This window comes from Pan troglodytes, chromosome 23 (genome assembly GCF_028858775.2).
Source record: "Pan troglodytes isolate AG18354 chromosome 23, NHGRI_mPanTro3-v2.0_pri, whole genome shotgun sequence".
Lineage (NCBI taxonomy): Eukaryota > Metazoa > Chordata > Mammalia > Primates > Hominidae > Pan > Pan troglodytes.
Genome location: NC_086016.1, coordinates 41,643,225 through 41,660,235, shown reverse-complemented (window position 1 = coordinate 41,660,235; position 17,011 = coordinate 41,643,225). Strand labels below are relative to the sequence as shown.

At 58.8% G+C, this 17,011-nt stretch overlaps 2 protein-coding genes across 5 annotated transcripts in view; both read right to left on the bottom strand.

Annotated features, from left to right (window-relative positions):
- Positions 1-5,099, bottom strand: part of CACNA1I (calcium voltage-gated channel subunit alpha1 I) — a 32,102-nt gene extending 27,003 nt beyond the window's left edge. For 2 of the 4 annotated variants that reach the window (XR_001712716.4, XM_016939202.4), the window contains exons 1-7: positions 4,371-5,098; positions 3,558-3,743; positions 3,124-3,241; positions 2,822-2,977; positions 2,237-2,330; positions 1,365-1,567; positions 240-710 (exon numbers count right to left, since the gene is read on the bottom strand). Coding sequence is in view for 3 of the 4 variants with exons in the window: in XM_016939202.4 (XP_016794691.3) it covers positions 240-710; positions 1,365-1,567; positions 2,237-2,330; positions 2,822-2,977; positions 3,124-3,241; positions 3,558-3,743; positions 4,371-4,660 (1,518 nt within the window). In the remaining variant the exon portion in view is untranslated. Of the gene's footprint in view, positions 1-239; positions 711-1,364; positions 1,568-2,236; positions 2,331-2,821; positions 2,978-3,123; positions 3,242-3,557; positions 3,744-4,370 lie in introns of all 4 variants that reach the window. The other 2 variants (XM_016939204.4, XM_016939203.4) reach the window with 2 other exon arrangements.
- Positions 5,100-11,740: 6,641 nt separating this feature from the next.
- Positions 11,741-17,011, bottom strand: part of LOC129138517 (voltage-dependent T-type calcium channel subunit alpha-1I-like) — a 53,393-nt gene continuing 48,122 nt past the window's right edge. The window contains exons 7-8 of the mRNA XM_054675906.2: positions 15,695-16,007; positions 11,741-13,075 (exon numbers count right to left, since the gene is read on the bottom strand). Of these exons, the coding sequence (XP_054531881.1) occupies positions 12,537-13,075; positions 15,695-16,007 (852 nt within the window). The 3' untranslated portion in view covers positions 11,741-12,536. The remainder of the gene's footprint in view (positions 13,076-15,694; positions 16,008-17,011) is intronic.

Genomic DNA, 17,011 nt, shown 5'->3' with positions numbered 1-17,011 from the left:
TCCGAACTCTGCCCCCCGGGGGCAGCCAGGGAGGGCTTCTCTCCCAGGAGCCGGCCCAGCTCAGGTGTGGGCAGTTCTGGCCCCGCCCCTCCTGCCTCACACCTGAAGCCCTAGCCGCTCCGGCCACGCCCCGGCCACGCCCCCGTGGGCCCGCCCGCTCGGGCCCCGCCTCCTGGGGCCGCACCCGCTTCTGTCCTATCCCACCGCACCAGGTCCCCTTCGGCCCCGCCCCCACTCACGTAGTCGATTTCCTCCTCATCCTCCCCGCGATCCCCGCGGTCGCCCATCTTGGTGAAGACGTCCTTGGCGATACTGGGCATCCTGCCATTGCAGTCCTCATGCCCGGGGGCCGGGCCTGTCGCCCTCCAGGCGGCCCGGGGGTGGGCGCCCACCGCGGGCACCAGCTCGGCCAGGTCCACTGAGTCCCTGTTGTCGAGGGACAGCGTCCGGCGGTGGTGGCGGTGGCGGTGCGCCAGATGGGGCCCGTGATGAACGTGGTGGGCGTGCGGGGCGTGCAGGGGTGCGGCCCGCGGCGGCCCCTCGTCCGCGACAACCTCGCAGACCCGGGTGCCGCCGCCGCGCTCCGCAGAGAGCAGGGACTCATGCTCCGCCGACGGCGGCTTGTGCTTGAGGCTGTTCCAGCTGGAGCGACGGCTGGCCCAGGCCGCGCTGCGGCCCCATGGCCCGTAGTAGGAGCTCCGGGAGCTGGACTGGAAGGAGTTCCCGTTCGGGTCAGCGCCCCACAGGCACACCCACGGCTGGGGCACCAGGTGCCCAAAGGCAGCCTGCACCCCCGCTGTGGCTCTAAGACCACCCACCTGGCCAGCGGGTGATGGAATGGGCTTGACCCTAGAGCTCCTCTCCCTGTCCCACCTCACTCCATCCACATCCATAGGGACATGGGGGCACATCCACCCGGAGGTTACATCCCCTCCTGCCACCTCACTTCCCTTGAGGAAGGTACAGCAAGTTAGGGCCATCTTCCCATTTTGCAGGTAAGGAAACTGAGGCTCAGAGAAGGGCAGTAATTTGCTCCTGGTCACACAGCTTGGAAGTGGCAGAAGGTGGATTCAAGCTGCAGTCTGCCTGACTCCAAAGCCCAGCTCTTTTTACCCTACACATTGCTGCTGAGATGAAAATCCAATTCTCTGCACCAGACCCCACTGGCACTAGGCCTTCATTCGTTCCTTATTGCCAGGTCCCACTCTGGCACTGGGCACCTAGGAATGCAACAGACATGGCCCGTGCCTGACTTTGGCTGGGCACCAGAGTCTGAGGCTAGACTGGCAGGTACCTCTCTTCAGGGCCCCTCCACACACACCCCAGCAGCAAACACCCGTCCAGAGCTCCCCACAAGGACTCACCAGGGAGCGCTGGTCATAGCTCATCCTCCCTAGAGACATGACGCTGCTCTTTCGGGAGCCCAGGGCCACCAGCATGGGGTCCGGCTGCAGTGAGAGTCGGGGGGCAGGTCCCGCAGCCCCAGCAGGACCTAGGTGCCCACCCAGTGGGAGACTGGGGTCCAGGTGCCCATTGGGGGTCATGGGGATTGGGCAGAGCTTGGGATCTGGAGGAGTGAGATGGAGACAGAGGGAGGGACAGATGGCAGACAGGACAGAACAACAGCAAGGGAGCCACGAGACAGACAAACAAGGAAGGAGCAGAAATGGAGAGCTTTTCTGAGGAGGCTTCCTCTACCAGGAAGTCTTCCTGGTTGTACCCCATCACAGTGCCTCCCCTTCGCCCCACCTGCAGGGCTCTTAGCTTTATTTAGGTATGTGTGGACCCCTTGCCTTCTGTGCTCAGGACCGGCCTGACACCTCACTCCCATGCCCACTATGGGAAACAAGGCAGGGACTGTCCGCCCCGGTTACCGAGAAAGACACTGGGCTAGGGTTGGGAGATGCTTGTTCCAAGATGCCCAGTAGTGCCAGGCAGGACCAGAACCTACACCTTGACCTAAGGCCCCAAGGCTCTAACCAAGGGGCCCTGGTATGTGGAGGGATGCAGTGGGCTGCGGCTACCCCTGTGCCTAGAATCCCAGGGGTCCATGGATGTCACTGACCTCTTTTGAGATTTCACATTTTTTCCAATTATGAACGTAAACAACAAACCATAGATAAGTAGCAGTCCCTGAGCCTGGGCTTGAGGGGAAGTCAGACGCTGTACCCTCTGCCCACCTGGATCTGTGAAGAAGGCTCTGGGCTCTCTAGGTGACAAGCGAGGGCCTGTTTACCTCCGCTGCTGTCCAGGCCTTCCTGGAGCTTATCAAACTCCTCTATGTTGGATGAGCTCTGGTCCTCGTCCGAGTAGGAGCGATTGGCGTCACCCTGGGAGAGCATCCGTCACGTTAGAATACAGGTCAGTCCAGCTCCTCCCTTCCCAGCTCCCTCTAGAATTTTTCTATGGGTGTTTCCACCGCGATTTTACAAATGGGAAAACTGAGGTTTGGAAAAGGGAAATGAGATGCTAACAAGAACCTAGGTCACAACCCTACATCTGCCTGACTGCAAGTATCCCCAGAGCCTCAGAGAACGGAGGGAGCAGGGCCCAGAGTCCCTAATCTTGGGGGATTTCGAATCTCAGAGATGGAGAAGCCTAGTCCTACATCCCTGGGGGGGAGCAGGGATGGCAGACGCAGTCTCCATTTGCATGCTTCCTATGATGAAGAGCTCACCACCTCATCAGCAACCCCCTCCTTTAGGGATAGGTTGCCTGCTAGAAGTTTGAATTGCAGCCCTCCCCCATCCAGGCCACCTCTCCCTCGCCCAGTCTTTCGCAGGCCCTGTGGGGGTGCTTCCTCTGCCAAGACCACAGTCACCTCCGCCTGGAAGCCCTCCACCAGGATGGCCACCAGCAGGTTGAAGAGCACATAGTTGCCGAAGGTCATGAGGGCGACAAAGTAGAGGGAGGCCCAGGGAGAAGTGGAGGCCATGCCATTGTAGAGAACGACGTTCCAGTCCTCCTGGGTGAGGATCTGTTGGGGAGACACAGTTAGCCCTGGGGTACCCCTAGTCCAGGGCTAGGCTCTACAAGGAGGCATGGGAGTTGTCAGCCCCGCCCCTCCCAAGCCTACTGTCCCATCGCTTCCCCAGCAAACATGAACACACAGCGGCCACTCACCTGGAACACAGTGACGATGGCCCACAGCAAGGAGTCAAAGTTCTTCCTGTCGGGCACCGTGTCTCCAGTGTCCGTGCGGAGGCTGAACTTGCAGCCAAAAATATGCATCCCAAGGATGCTGGGGAAAGGATGGAAGAGGCTCATCGGACTCACATGCACCAAACTGCCCACTCACCTTGTTTCATTCTCAGTCAACTCAGTAAAATGCAGGGCAGGGGGAGGCGGGGCAGCGTTGGTCCCATTTTACAGAGGTGAACACTGAGGCTTAGGGGGTCATGCTTGCTGAAAGCCACAGGGGACTGAGGGACAGTGTCAGGCTTCACACCCAGGTCCAGGTGGCTTTGTCCAGAGAAGCACAGTGGACCACATCCCCCAGGCTCCTGCCCACAGCCCCAGCAGGTGCTGAGGTATGGCCCCCAGCGGGGCAGGCTCACCTGAAGATGAAGATGAAGAGCATGAGCAGCATGCAGAAGGTGGCCACGTTGTCCATGGTCTTCATGAGCACCACGAGCTGGCGCCGCAGGGCAGGCATGAAGCGCACCAGTTTCAGCACGCGCAGCAGCCGGAAGGTCCGCAGCACCGACAGCCCACCGTCCGCCTGCCCCACGATCTCCCAGATGCTGCGGTCCCGCAGGGCAGGCCCAGGGTACAGGTAGGAGGCAGCAGTAGGAGGCCAGGGGGAGAGGAAGACAGAGGGAGAAGGGAAAACAGAGAGACAGAGCTTCCATTCACCCATCCATCCGACAAATATGTTGGATGCTGCTCCACGCCACGAGCTAATCAGGGGCTCTTCACCTGGAGTCCATGGACCACCACCACCCCCACAAGAAGTCTCTGGCTAGAATCCGGAGGTCCATGGATGTCGCTGTCCTCTTTTTGAGATTTAACGTGTCTTTTGGTTATGAATGTAAACAGGAAGCCACAGAGAATTAGCAGTACCTATGGCTTTGTGGCAATCAAAGTAACTGGTGTCTTCACGTCACGTGACAGCCGATGCAGTTGTTTCCCAATATTATTTATGCCCATCCCTTCCTCGGAATGATAGCAGTCACAGACGTGCTGCTAGATCGTGCTGTTTAACTTTACAGAAATATGTTGCTAAATCACAAATGTTTGACTATTTCGATAATTGTTTCAGTGCAACGGGTTTCCACAGCCATCTTATGTCCTTTATATACTGGCTGGGGCCTTTGCAGTAAATCTCCCCCCGAGGCACTCTGCTGCCGGGTGGGTTGGGGGAGGGGTACCTGATGATGACAATGATGCTGTCGAAGATGTTGTAGGGGTTACGCAGGTAGTCGAAGAGCCCAAACGCAGCCAGCTTCAGGATCATCTCCAGGGCAAACATGCTGGTGAAGACCACATTGCAGATCTCCAGGATGTTGGTCAGCTCCTCTGGCTGTGGGGCATTGGGGTGGGGAGTGGAGACCCAGTCAGGCCAGAGGGCAGCTGTGGATCCCCTCTGGACACCCACCCTGGCTGTGTGACCCTGGCAAGTCGGTGTCCTCACCACACCTCTGTCTCCCCACTGCCCCATGCACAAGGCCCCGAGGGCCCCTCTCAACTCTGCTACCTCGGGGTCCTGAGAGGTCTGCTGAGATGGTGAGGGTTGGGGGACCCCACAGCGCTGACCTTCCACAAATTTGGAAATGAGGCTTGTAGCGCACTACCAGGGAAGTGTTCTGATACCCATTTTACGGATGAGGAAAAAGAGGCTTGGAGGCCAGCCTGAGGTCACACGGCTAAAGATGCAGAGCAAGACAGGAAAGCAGGACAGGCATCGCTAGACGTCACTAACCCATTTAGTGAGCACTTACCACGTGCCAGGAACCGTTCTATGCATTTTACAGCCATCACTTCACTTAGCCCCTCACAAGAACCCATCTGCAGGCAGGCAAGGACACGGGTTCACAGGACGCCAGTCCCTTGCCTGAGGCCACAGAGCTAACAAGTGGTGTGGCCAGGATTTGAACCCAGGCAGCCTGGCTCCAAGACTCCTGCCCTTAACCCCCACCCATGCAGAACTTTTCTCTCCCCTTCCCAGCAATGGCCGTCTCAGGACCAAGGGTGGCTGGGGACATCGTGCCCCATGAAAGGAGGGTGGACACAATGTACCTGCTGCATGCCAGGCACAGTCCTGCACACAGAGCACCCGTGGTGGCTCTTAGCACACCCAGCAGCTCTCGGAGGAGGACATTCAGACCCAGGGAGGTTAGAGGACCTGCCCAAAGCCACTAGTTGGTCAGAGGGAGACTAGCTCCCTCCCCCAACAGCTGTGGAGCCTCCCTCTGCTCCCAGAGCTGTTTACCCCTGGTTTTTAACTGATATCCTGCAAATGGCATTGTTCAAAGAACCCCAGTGTTCAAAGCAGGCCACACTAGAGGCCACGACTGGGGGCAGTGGGGGAAGTTGGAGGGGTCCGGGTTTGGTTTGGACATTAAGTGGCTGTGTGGTCCTGGGAAAGTTGCTTCCCCCCTCCTCTGGAGTTTAGTTTCCTTATCCATAAAACCATGGGGTCGAGTGAGGAACCAATTCATCCAAGCCTCTCCTCTAAGGCTCCTACGAGGCCCAGCCCCTTCTCTCCCTGCCACGGCTCCCCTGGGACTGCTGAAGTGTCTGGTGTGTGCTCACTGTGGTGCCAGGTCATCCCTGCCTGAATTACAGAGAAAGGAAGCACTGTCGTTGAGACCTGATTTGACGCCCAACACAAGTTAGCCTCTCCGTTTTACAGATGAGGAGACTGAGGCTAGGTAAACTGGGAGGGAGAATGACTTGTTCAGAGCCACCCAGCAAGGATGTGGCAGGGCAAAGGCAGGGCACTAAACCAAGCTGGACTCCAAACTGCTCTCCCGTTACACCACATGGGGACTGCAGCCAAATTCATTCATTCATTCATTCATTCATTCCTGCATGGCTACCACAAATTTGAATGACATGATGTGCTGGGCTCGAGCTACCAGGGTGGGCGGTGGTGAGGGAGTCAGGGCACCATCCCTGCCTTTGAGAAGCTCGTGCTCTGGGGCCAAAGCCCAGTAAACCAAGTTAACAAACCAAGCCAGTGTGTGCTGACACCAGGAAAGTGGGGGGTGGCTAGGGGAGCGGTGCTAGTGGGGTCAGGAGGCAGCGACATCTCAGCAGAGACCTAAAAGCTAAGAGAGAGCTGGCGCCAGGGAGCAGAGAAGGGTGTGCAGGTGGAGGACCCAGCTGGCTGGGAGGTGGGAGAGCAGAGGACCGAGAGCAGGAGCCCCTCCATCAGCAACGGGGAGCCGCAAGGACCTGACTCCGACTCCATGTGGGTTAAAAGGAGGATGGAAAAAGAAAATAACAACCCAAGCGCCAGCTTCCAGCCTGATGCCTGGGAAAGCTAATAAAACTGCCAGCTCCTCTCAAGCCCAGATGAAAGGAGAAGGCCCATTTCCATCTGTAATTACATCTGACTCAAGAAGTCGTCCCAAAAGAGGAGTACGACCCTGAGAGGGACCCTCGGTGGGGAGGACTGAGCCAGGGTCCAGATGCTGCTCAGAGCCAGCAATTTGCCAGCCCAGTAAGCGATGTCCGCGGAGATGAAAGCTGTAGGCGCTGACACTCCGTGATGATGATCAGCTGGCTCCAGCCGCGCGCGCCACGCACACACTCCTACCAGGGATGCGGGGAGCCACTGCCATCCAAAAGGTCACCCCGCGCCTCCTCCTCCCTCACAACAGATGTTCCTCCATTCAGCACACCTGTTAATCTTTTTCTAATGGACCATCCATCACTCATGAAAGCATTTCTCCGGGACAGAGACACACAGACGAATATAGACACAGCAAGTGGGAGCCCAAGGAGGAGGGGACATGGAGAGGGAGGGGCGGAGATGGGCAGAGACAGACAGACAGACAGATAGAGACAAGGGAGTGAGGGGCAAAGGTGGGGCATGGAGAGATGGAGACACGGAGAGAGGAAAGCAGGGACACGGATGTGAAGAAGGACCAGGACAACGAAGCAGTGACACCATGGGAACCATAGATACGGCCAGAAAGAGACACAAAAAGAGCAGGCAGACAGACAGCAGGACAGACAGACAGATGGCAGAAAGCTCGCTGGAGGTGGCAAAGACCACCCAGTGAAGGCAGACATGCTGAAGGGCTGAAAACACCAAGTTCAGCCAGAGGCAGGAGGTAGGGGGCAGCAGTGGGAGCCTGCAAGTCCCTGCCTGATGCGGGTTTGGGTGACACCAGGCTGCCCAGCCTCTGCCATTTCTGTAGGGGTAGATAAGGGTGTGCAGAGGTCAGCTGGCCCCCCGGGAAGCCCTCCAGCCCAGCACCATCCCCATCATAATAATGGCAGCTAGTGTTGATTAGGCCCCTCCCATGGGCTGGGTGTGCTGAGCACGCCCCATGCATTATCTCCTCTCAATCTCAAGCCCTGTATTATCACCATTTTACAGACAGGGAGCCTGAGACTCAAAGAGAACTGACTGCCCAGGGTCATGGCCAGGCTGTGTTGAAGTCAGATCTCAAACCTAGGTCTTCTCCCTCTGGCCACATCCCCACCTCCATGGCCCAGGTGCCTTCACCTGCCCCACTTTTCTGATGAGGCCCCAGTTCAGCACAAATGTGTCATTTACTTGCAAGCCTTTCCGGGCTCCCCATTGCCCTAAGGATAAAACCAGCTCCAAGGTCCTCCTGAATGAACAGCCCTCCTGGCCTCCTGCACTGTCTGCCCTGCCCCTTGTACACATCCTTCTTGAGGACTCAGGGTCCTTTTGGGGGATACCTATGCTCCTGGTCCCTGTCCCTCTGTCTCGCTGATGAACTCCTAGTCATCCTTCGGGATCCGTCCCCAGTGCCATCACCTCCAGGAAGCCTTCCATTACTGCTGTCCATGTTGGTGTTTCTCTCCCTTGGGCCCCTATAGAGCTGGAATGTCAGCCACTAAGCCACCCCATTCTTCACTTCCCAGAGTCACCCCAGACCTGGATTGGCAGTGACTTGACACGTCAGGGGCTGCTGAAGGAAGAATAAAGCCAGCTTTGATCCAGCCACTGATTCAGAGGCCTTGAATGCAGTCCTCTGGGAGCTGGGGCCAGTAACTATGCCCTGGCCTGGGGTCACCCCTACCCAGGAGGCTCCCCGCACCCTGCCCTGCTGCCCATGCACCCCAACCCTCTGTTTTTTGTTCTCCAACTTGGTGGTTAGCCTCCAGCTCCAGGACATGATGAGGCTGCAGGGCAGCCCTGCCCAGCTCAGGAGGAGTCAGGGCCTGCATGGGTGTGTGCAGGAGAGAGAAGCTGAACAGACACTGCTCCTAGGAGCAATGCCTTCCTCCAGTTCAACTGTCCACAGCTGACCTCAATCTCCGGGAGCCCGGCTCTGTCGCTGCTCACCCTGGCACCTTGGGCAAGCCATCTACTTCACTGAGCCTCAGTTTCCCCATCTGCCTGGTGGTGATTAGATGCTCCCCCAGCCTGCCCCACAAGACTGCCAGAGGATCACACCAGGAAGAGCTGTGATGCAATGATGGCGGTGATGATGAAGGAATCAGGCCTCCCTGGAGAAGCCTGGCCACCCCAGCTGACCTGTCCCACCTGCCTGTCACACAGCCTGGGCTACCCAGGGGGTGGGAATTTCAGCCCCATTTCACCACTTCGTGAGTCACACACAGGCCCCTGCCTGGCCTACACCCTACCTCACCCATCCCCTCCTTCTAGGCCAGGCCCTGCAAGAAACAGCATCTGCTGCCATGAGGAACCTGGATGAGCAAGCTGTTCTCTGGGTAATGCCCCCAAGATTTCAGCAGCAGTGGTCACCCTAAAGGCTTGAGCAACTGCAATCTAACCTGTCATTCGAGCACCCTGTGACCAGGCCTGAGGTCACTCTGCCCCACTTCACAGATGTCACACCCTCGCCTCCTGCCCCTCAGTGTCACAGAGCTCCCTGCCAGCCAGGATGGGGTATGGGGCAAAGCCCCCCATGCTGCCTCCCCTGCAGGAGAAGGGCTGAGGGAGTTCACCCACCCTCACCCTCCTCTCCTTCTCTCCCTGCACCCCCCTTGGAAGCCCTGGGCCACCTCTCTCTGCGAGCGCCACCTCAGACAGGGCTGCTCAAAATAAACATGGGGGCGGATCATTTCCCGCAGAGCAGTGTCTGGGAGCCGAGCGAGCGGAGCAAAAATACCAGCGGGCCCATAGTCAGGCCCTGCGCAGAGCCCAGGAGACCATGGCTGCCACTGGAGCTGCTTTATAAAGGACATTTCAGAGACTCATCCTCCCCCTCTTACTTTAATTTTTTGAGGCTCCAGACAGAGGATGGTAAATGCACCCAGGGGTGGTGGTATGAGGCTCAGACAAGACTCTGAAGCAGTGACTCATCAGTGAGCACCTACTAAGCGCCAGGTTCTCAATGCAGTCAGCCCTCTTAGCCACCGTGTGGGGGGACCTGTGTACCCATTTACAGATGGGGGGTGCCAGGTGAGGAAGCCAAGTGATGCACTCCGGGCCACCCTGCCAGTCAATAGCAGAACCAGGATTGGTTTGTTTGGCTGATTTGGAATTTTTTGTTTGTTTTGACACAGGGTCTTGCTCTGTTTGTCCAGGCTGGAATACAGTGGCACAATCACCAATCACTGCAGCCTCAAATTCCTGGGTTCAAGCAAACCTCCCACCTCAGCCTCCTGAGAAGCTGGGACTACAGACATGTACCACCACACTTGGCTAATTTGTTTATTTTTTGCAGAGACGGGGTCCCACTCTGTTGCCCAGGCTGGTCTTGAACTGCTGGGCTCAAGTGATCCTCTCGCCACAGCCTCCCAAAGTGCTGGGATTACAGGCATGAGCCACCAAGCCAGGCCAGAACCAGGATTGAAACCCAAACGTTATGTGATCTATTTGCTTTCTGAGCAGTGGCCTTCCAAGGGTACGAGAGGGGCGAGGTAGTAATACCTGCCTTGAGGGTGGCTGGACTCACTGGCACCATGCTGGCACAGGGCCTGGCCTGCAGTAGGTGCTTAGTAAATGGTGGCCTGTCCCTGTGAGGGAAAGACATCTGCTTAGTAGATGAGGAAATCAGGTGGGCCCTGTGACCAGGCAGGAGACGCACAGTGGGAACAGCCTCTCTCATCTCTTAGCCTGGTCAGGAAGCCACGTGAAGCCTGCTGCTCCCAGAAGAGGCTCCACCTGGCTGGGCGCGGTGGCTCATGCCTGTAATCCCAGCACTTTGGGAGGCTGAGACAGGCAGATCACCTGAGGTCAGGAGTTCAACACCAGCCTGGCCAACATGGCGAAACCCCGTCTCTACTAAAAATTAGCTGGGAGTGGTGGCACACGCCTGGAGAATTGCTTGAACCTGGGAGGGGGAGGTTGCAGTGAGCCCAGATCACACCAATGCACTCCAGCCTGGACGACAGAGTGAGACTCCATCTCAAAAAAACAAAGGCTCCACCAGATGCGAGGTTGGAAAGCTTGATCAGACAGATGTGACAGAAGGAGGGAGAGGCAGATCCTGAGGAGGCTTGGGCAGGGACCATGGCCTGGCCTGAGGCTGGACCTGCCCTGGCTGTGGTGTTGACATGGATGGGGTGGGTGAAAAGGCAGGGACCAGCTGGACCCTGGCAAAGAGCCCTCTGCAAACAGCCCTGATGTGTAACATCTGCCAATTTCCATGGTGTAAATACTCCCTCCATGGCCAATTTCAAGCTCCCAACTCTTTCATCACTGGCTTGCAAAATTCCTGAGTGTTTGGAAATTGGCCCTCACCAGCTGGCTCCAGCAAGCCCCTGGCAAGGACAGTGCCGGGGCTCGAGGGTAGCAGGGCTGTGCAGGCCCCCTCGATGCTGCCCCACTTGGAGACTGGAGCGAGCCCCACAGCACTCATTCCCTGTGGGGCTTTCTGCAGGAATGCTGCTCCCCTGCAGGCCTGGGTCAGGCACTGACCAGAGGCTGAACTCTAAGCAAGGGGGTCCTGGGGGCCCTGTCTCACCAGCTTTCCCCCTGCAGAGAGCCCTCTCGCTAGCCCTCCCCAGAGACCTTTTTAATTAAGCTGGAATGGCTGGCAAATGAGCAGCTCTGAACAGAGTGTCACGGCAGCCCCGGGAGCCCCATTTAAGTAAATTGAATGGAGCCTGTGCTTGGTGAGCTAATGAAGAGGGAGGTGCGTGTGCGGCCCCATGGGGTGCGGCATGCAGGGCCTCCGCAGAAGGAGGGCCACAGGGAAGCAAACAGAATGTCAAAATCCCAAGCCCTCCCAGGGCGTCAGTCTTGCCACAGAAAGAAGTTGGTTTGAACCTGGCCCCCAGCTGGCGGCGGGACCTCGGGCCAGTGACTTCCCCGCCGTTGGGCCTCAGGGTCACCAGCTGCTAGGTGGGAACCTTCGCAGAGCTGGGGAGTGGGTTCAGGGAGTCACCCCATCCAGGGGCTGGTGGATGGCAGGAGCCAGAAAATGGTGTTTTTCCAAATGGGGCAGGACCAGACCTGCCACCCAGGCTGTCAACCCCAGGTGGGGCCTGTGGACTGAGGCATCCTTGCTAACCCCACTGCCCCTCCCTCCCGTGTCCCCACAGAGGCCCTGCTCTCCTCACACACACATCCTCCCCCAGCTCCCACCACCTCCCAGAAGCTGTCCCCTCCCCTATGTACTGTCCCCCTGGGGCCCACCAGCCCTGTGATGGCCCAGGGGCCTGGAGCACACTGTTCAGCTCAGCGCCCACTCCTCCTGTCCTCCCTGCTCCCAGCCCACAGGAGGGACATGCAGAGAGGACACATAGGACAACCACAGGGCCACTCGCCCTCAGCGCCATGGGGCTGTATGGGGTGGAGTCACTGGATGGGACAGGACACCCTGGCCTGGTGAAGGGACGTTGTGACAGAGACAAGGGGCCTTGAGGGTCATGCAAAGGTCTGGATTTTGTCCTGAGGGCAATGAGGAGCAACAGAAGTTTTGAGGCAGGGAAGAGCCCAACAAGACTGGCCCTCTGGAAGAATCACCCTAGCTGTTTGGGGGCAAATGGACAGAAGGGCCCAGGTGGCCAGGCTTGGTGGCACCTCCCTGTAGTCCCAGCTACTTGGGAGGCTGAAGAGGGAGGATCGCTTGATCGTGCCACTGCACTCCAGCCTGGGCAGCAGAGCAAAACTCTGACTCTATCTGTTTTTTAAATTTTTTTTTTTTTTTTAAAGAAGAAAACAGAAGGGCTCAGGTGGAGAGGTGAATAGAAGTCAGATTTGCAGGGGCTGGCAGGGGATGCGCTGTGGTTGTCTTGGTATCCAGGCTAAGCAGCTTAGGAGGAAAAGAGCCCCGGAGAGGCCCAGTCCTAGCCAGCTTCACTCGTTCACTCATCATTCATTCAGCAGACACCCAAGCCCTTCCTTCCTCTGAGCTCGGCCCTGGCTGGGCAGTAAGGCCACATGGATGAACTGGACCCAGCTCAGCCCGGCACTTCTAGGTGGACAGACACACAAACCCAGGCAGATGGATGGGGCTGCCCAGGCCTGGGCAGGGTCCTGGGGCCCTCACACCTCCCCCGCAGGCCCGGCCCGGCTGCGCTGCACTGGCCTGCTCATGGTGCTCGATGCCCATGCTGACAGTGTTGACCAGGATGGCCATCATGATGCCCCGGTTGAAGTACTTGCTGTCCACGATGCCGCGCAGCTTGGCTCGCGTCTCCCGCCACACATCCCCGCACAGCCAGACCGCCCCATCCGCCTGCTCCTCCTCCTCCTCCTCCTTCCCCAGTTCTGAGGAGGCTCCGTCCTCGCTGCTCCGGGCCCCGTCCCCATCCGCCTCGTCCTCGCCACCAGCGGAGCTCCCGGAGCCCGAGCCTTCCTGGCCCGAGTCGGTGCTGCCCAGGCCCGAGGGCCGCCGGCCGGCCTCATGCTGGCAGCAAGGGCAGCTGGCGGGATCGGAGGCCAGCGTGGCGGGGATGGGCTGCACCAGGGTGTGGGGCGTCGCATCCAGGGGGCTATGTTGCGGGCACAGCTCTGAAAAGCAAATGAGAGGGGCATAGAGTCGTTGCCCACACCAGGCCCAATCCACCCTGGGACACATCCCTGAGTGCGCTTGGCTCCCAGGCCCACAGGTCTGCCTGGAACCAGCCGACCCAGCCTGGAAAGGCGGTCGGGGGTGCCTGGGGAAGCGGCTGCAGCTCTTTGAGCTTTGTCTGCCCCTGTTGTAGAAGTTGGGGCAGGAACGCCCACCATGCAGGCTGTAGGAGGATTCTCTCCCTTAAGGCACATGATGGGCCCAGCACGGTGCAGGGCGCGCATCCGTGCTGACCGGCCATCCCTCCTGGCCTAGGCCCTGGGTCAGCATGGAACAGACCCAGAGCCCCAGTCGTGCAGCTTGGGAACTAGATGTGATTCTGAAAGAGTCAGGCCAATGTGGGGGCAGCCCCCGTCAGAGAAGGCCATGGTGGCCTTGGTGTTCTCAAGTCTCCTGCCTATACAGCAGGTGGGGAGTGGGGAAGGGGTGAGGTTTGCTTCCCAGGGAGGGGAGGAGGCATGGAGCCCTGGGGCAGGGGCAGACCCTCACTCCAGAAGCCCCTGGGACTTCCCTCCACGCAAGGGGTGGAGGTGGGGGCAGCGGGCAGGAAGGGCCCCTGGGAAGAGGGAACTTCATCCCTTTGCTGCCCCGGAATCACAGGAGATGCCTGGGCTGGCCCTGGACTGAGTTCTGTGATCTGTGAACCATCTCAAAGAGGTGTCAGAGAGGCCTCTCTCTGCTTGGTTTAATGCCTTCTTTGTGTTTTCCTATATATTCCTAGAATAAACACATTTTGCTTGTGTAAGCCAAAAAAGTAACATGAAAGGGAAAGAAAAGCATGTCACGCCTACCCTTCATTTCCACACTTGCCTCCAGATGCCTCCCAAGCCCTGAATAAGCAACCCTGGCTCATTCACACCTCTGGAGCCAGGGCGGGCAGCCAGGAACCCAGGGGTCAGTCCCATCTCACCCCGGAGGACAGGCCCAAAGCCCTTCCCAGCGCCCGCTCACTGCTCCCACCTGGACATGGGGCGACAGCCAACTCTCGTTTTCCAGGGCAGAGGGGAGGCCCAGGGGCAAGGGGGAAAGAGTGCCAGGAGAGGGGGCTGGGCGGCCGCAGGAAGCCCGTTGGAGTGAACACTTCTCCCCCACGTCCTCCAGCAACACCAGTGCCAGCCTTGCCCGGCCCCAGCTCCTGTGTCCGCGTGCCGGGCCTGCCCACGGGCCACCTGGGGCCTCCTCCGAGCCTACGCCTGGATGGCTGGCACCCGAGGACGGGTGGGCGGCAGCTCTGAGCGTGCATTCTTCTGCTTGCCTCCCAAGAATCGATTCCCAGACTGTGAGAGCTGGAAGGACAGGGCTTTCCAGAGCAGGGCCTGGGGTGGCTGACTCCCGCCGCTGACGGCCACGTGCTGGGGGCCCCTGTCCTCACTTTATAGAGGGAGACAGGCCTGCAGAGGGTCGCGGCTGCTCAAGCGCCGTCCCCATGCCTGCTGACTTCCTTCTCAGCACCAACTGGGAGAAGTGGTATTGGGGCTGGGGGCAGGGCCCACCTCCTGTGGCCCTGGCTTGCCTCTTCCCGAGTGATCATTTCCAGGGGAGGCAGGCCCATGCAAAGTCTGGCAATGCCAGCTTCCGAGATGTCTCCCTTCATCTCCCTGACCCTTAGTCTTCCCATCTGAAAAGTGGAGATAATATTACTATCTTCTCCCTTCTCAGGACCATTTCCTGGAACAGATGAGGCAACCAACAGGGCAGCCCCTTCCAAGCCTAAAAGCATAACCTTGGCCAGGGGCGGTGGCTCATGCCTATAATCCCAGCACTTTGGGAGGCCAAGGCGGGAGGATCACGTGAGCCCAGGAGTCTGAGACCAGCCTGGGCAACATAGGGAGACCCGTCTTTACAAAAAAAAAAAAAAATTAAAAAATTAGCCGGGCATGGTGGTGCATGCCTGTAGTCCCAGCTACTCCGAAGGCTGAGGCAGGAGGATGGCTTAAACCTAGGAGTTTGAGGTTGCAGTAAGCTGTGTTTGTGTCACTGTACTCCCTGGGTGACCCTGTCTTAACAACAAAAAACAAAAGTGTAACTCTCACAGCCCCACGGCAAGCACAGAGCACAGGGTGGCATGAGTCCCCAACATGCCACAGCTTTGAGGGGCAGGCCCACAGCCCCTTTGTGCCAGGTACCCAGGGTCATTGCTCGGGTGTGCTGGAAAGCAGGGGACAGCAGCAGGAACCCAGAGAAGTGAGTGATGTGGCTGCAGTGGGGGGGGGGAAGAATTTTAGCTTTCCGAGACTGAGGAGAGACACTTATTCATTCCTCTCAAGTGTGGCTACCGAGGCAGATCTGCTATCTCCACATACACACAGGGATCGAATTCCTTCAGGGCAAAGGCTGAGTTCCCTCAGTCCCAGGCCCAGCCCAGCACAGGCTCTGACAGGTGCCAGGAGAGGGCAGGCAGAGGTGGGGACAGAGCTCCCTGGGGGCTGTGAAGGAAACACTTGAGCATGAAGTGAAGACCTGGAATTTGGAGGCTGCTGGGCCTGCTGGACGTGCTGGAAAGGAGCGACACTTGGCACGCAGTGCCTGAGTGCCACGTCGGACGCAGGGCCACTTACGGTAGTGCCGGGGCTCCTTGGCGTGGGGCCCAGGTTTGGCGGGGGCCGGGGCCTCCGGGCCCAGGGCCTGGCGCCGGCTCTGCAGGGCCTGGTAGAGGCCCAGGGCGCGGCGCTTGGCCTTGCGCAGGATGTGGCAGACATACTGGAAGATCTCCTCATAGCAGTCGCCAGGCTCGGCGTAGCTGGCCACCGTGCTGGAGGACAGGTAGCGCTGCCGCTGCTCCAGCATCAGCCGGTGCTCCCGTTGCTTGGTCTCTGAGAACTGGGTCGCTATGACAACGAGGCACAGGTTGATCATGAAGAAGGAGCCCACCTGTGACCAACGGGAGGAGAGGACAGGGACAGGGACAGGGATGGAGGGGACAGAAGGGTGAGAGAGGCAGAGTCATGGAGTGGGGACAGCAGGGAGACATGGGGAGAGGGAGGCAGAGGGAGATGGGGAGATGGAGATGGAGATGGCGGTACAGAGGCAGAAATGAAGCAAGGAGGAGGGGCAGGGACCAACCGGAGACACAGAGGCCAGAGCAAGGGCAGGTAGAAAGAGACAGTGAGGTACAGAGACGCGATGACAAAGAGAGTAAGATGGGCTCAGAAAAGACAGACGCAAGGGAGGGGAGATGCAGGGGACGAGTGGAGACAGGGAAAGAGAAGGGCAGGGGAGGTGGAGGGGCCCAGAGAGACACAGGCACAGACACAGATGGGGACAGGAAAAGATCGCTGAGGCCTCGCTCCAGGAGAAGGCGACGGCCCAGGCAGCTCCCTGGGCCCGACTGGAATCTGCTTCAAAGCCCAGCTCCCCTCAGACCCCTAGGCCCTGGCCTAGCCCCCATCCGCCTGGGACATCTGCACTGAGCCCAGAGAGGGAGGCCACAGCCCGTCGTGGGCTTCCCAGGCCCTGAGTCTTGCCCAGCCCTGCCTTCTCTCTGACCAGAATCTGGCCTCAGTTGGGACCCCAGATAAGAAAAGAGAAGCTGCCTTGGGGTTTTCATGTGGCTTTATCTGTGCTTGCATGAAATGAAGGGGGAGAGGCTTCCCTGGTTGGCACTGGGGATCCCATCTCCTTGTGGCCCGAGGGCTCCACGAGTGGGGCTCCTCTCCAGTTTCCAGGCTTTCAGGGCGCAGCCCCCTCCCCAGCATTTGCTGAGCCTGAGAGTGAACTTGGCTGCCGGCCAGCCTGAGCAGATAGCTTTCATCCCCCTTGGAGGTGCCCGCCAGGAGGTCTTCCACGGCTGCAGCCTCATCAATGATGATTGAGGAGCTAGAGTCTGGGAGGGTTGCTGGCCCAGAGGACTCTGGGAAAATCCCCTGCCTCTCGGG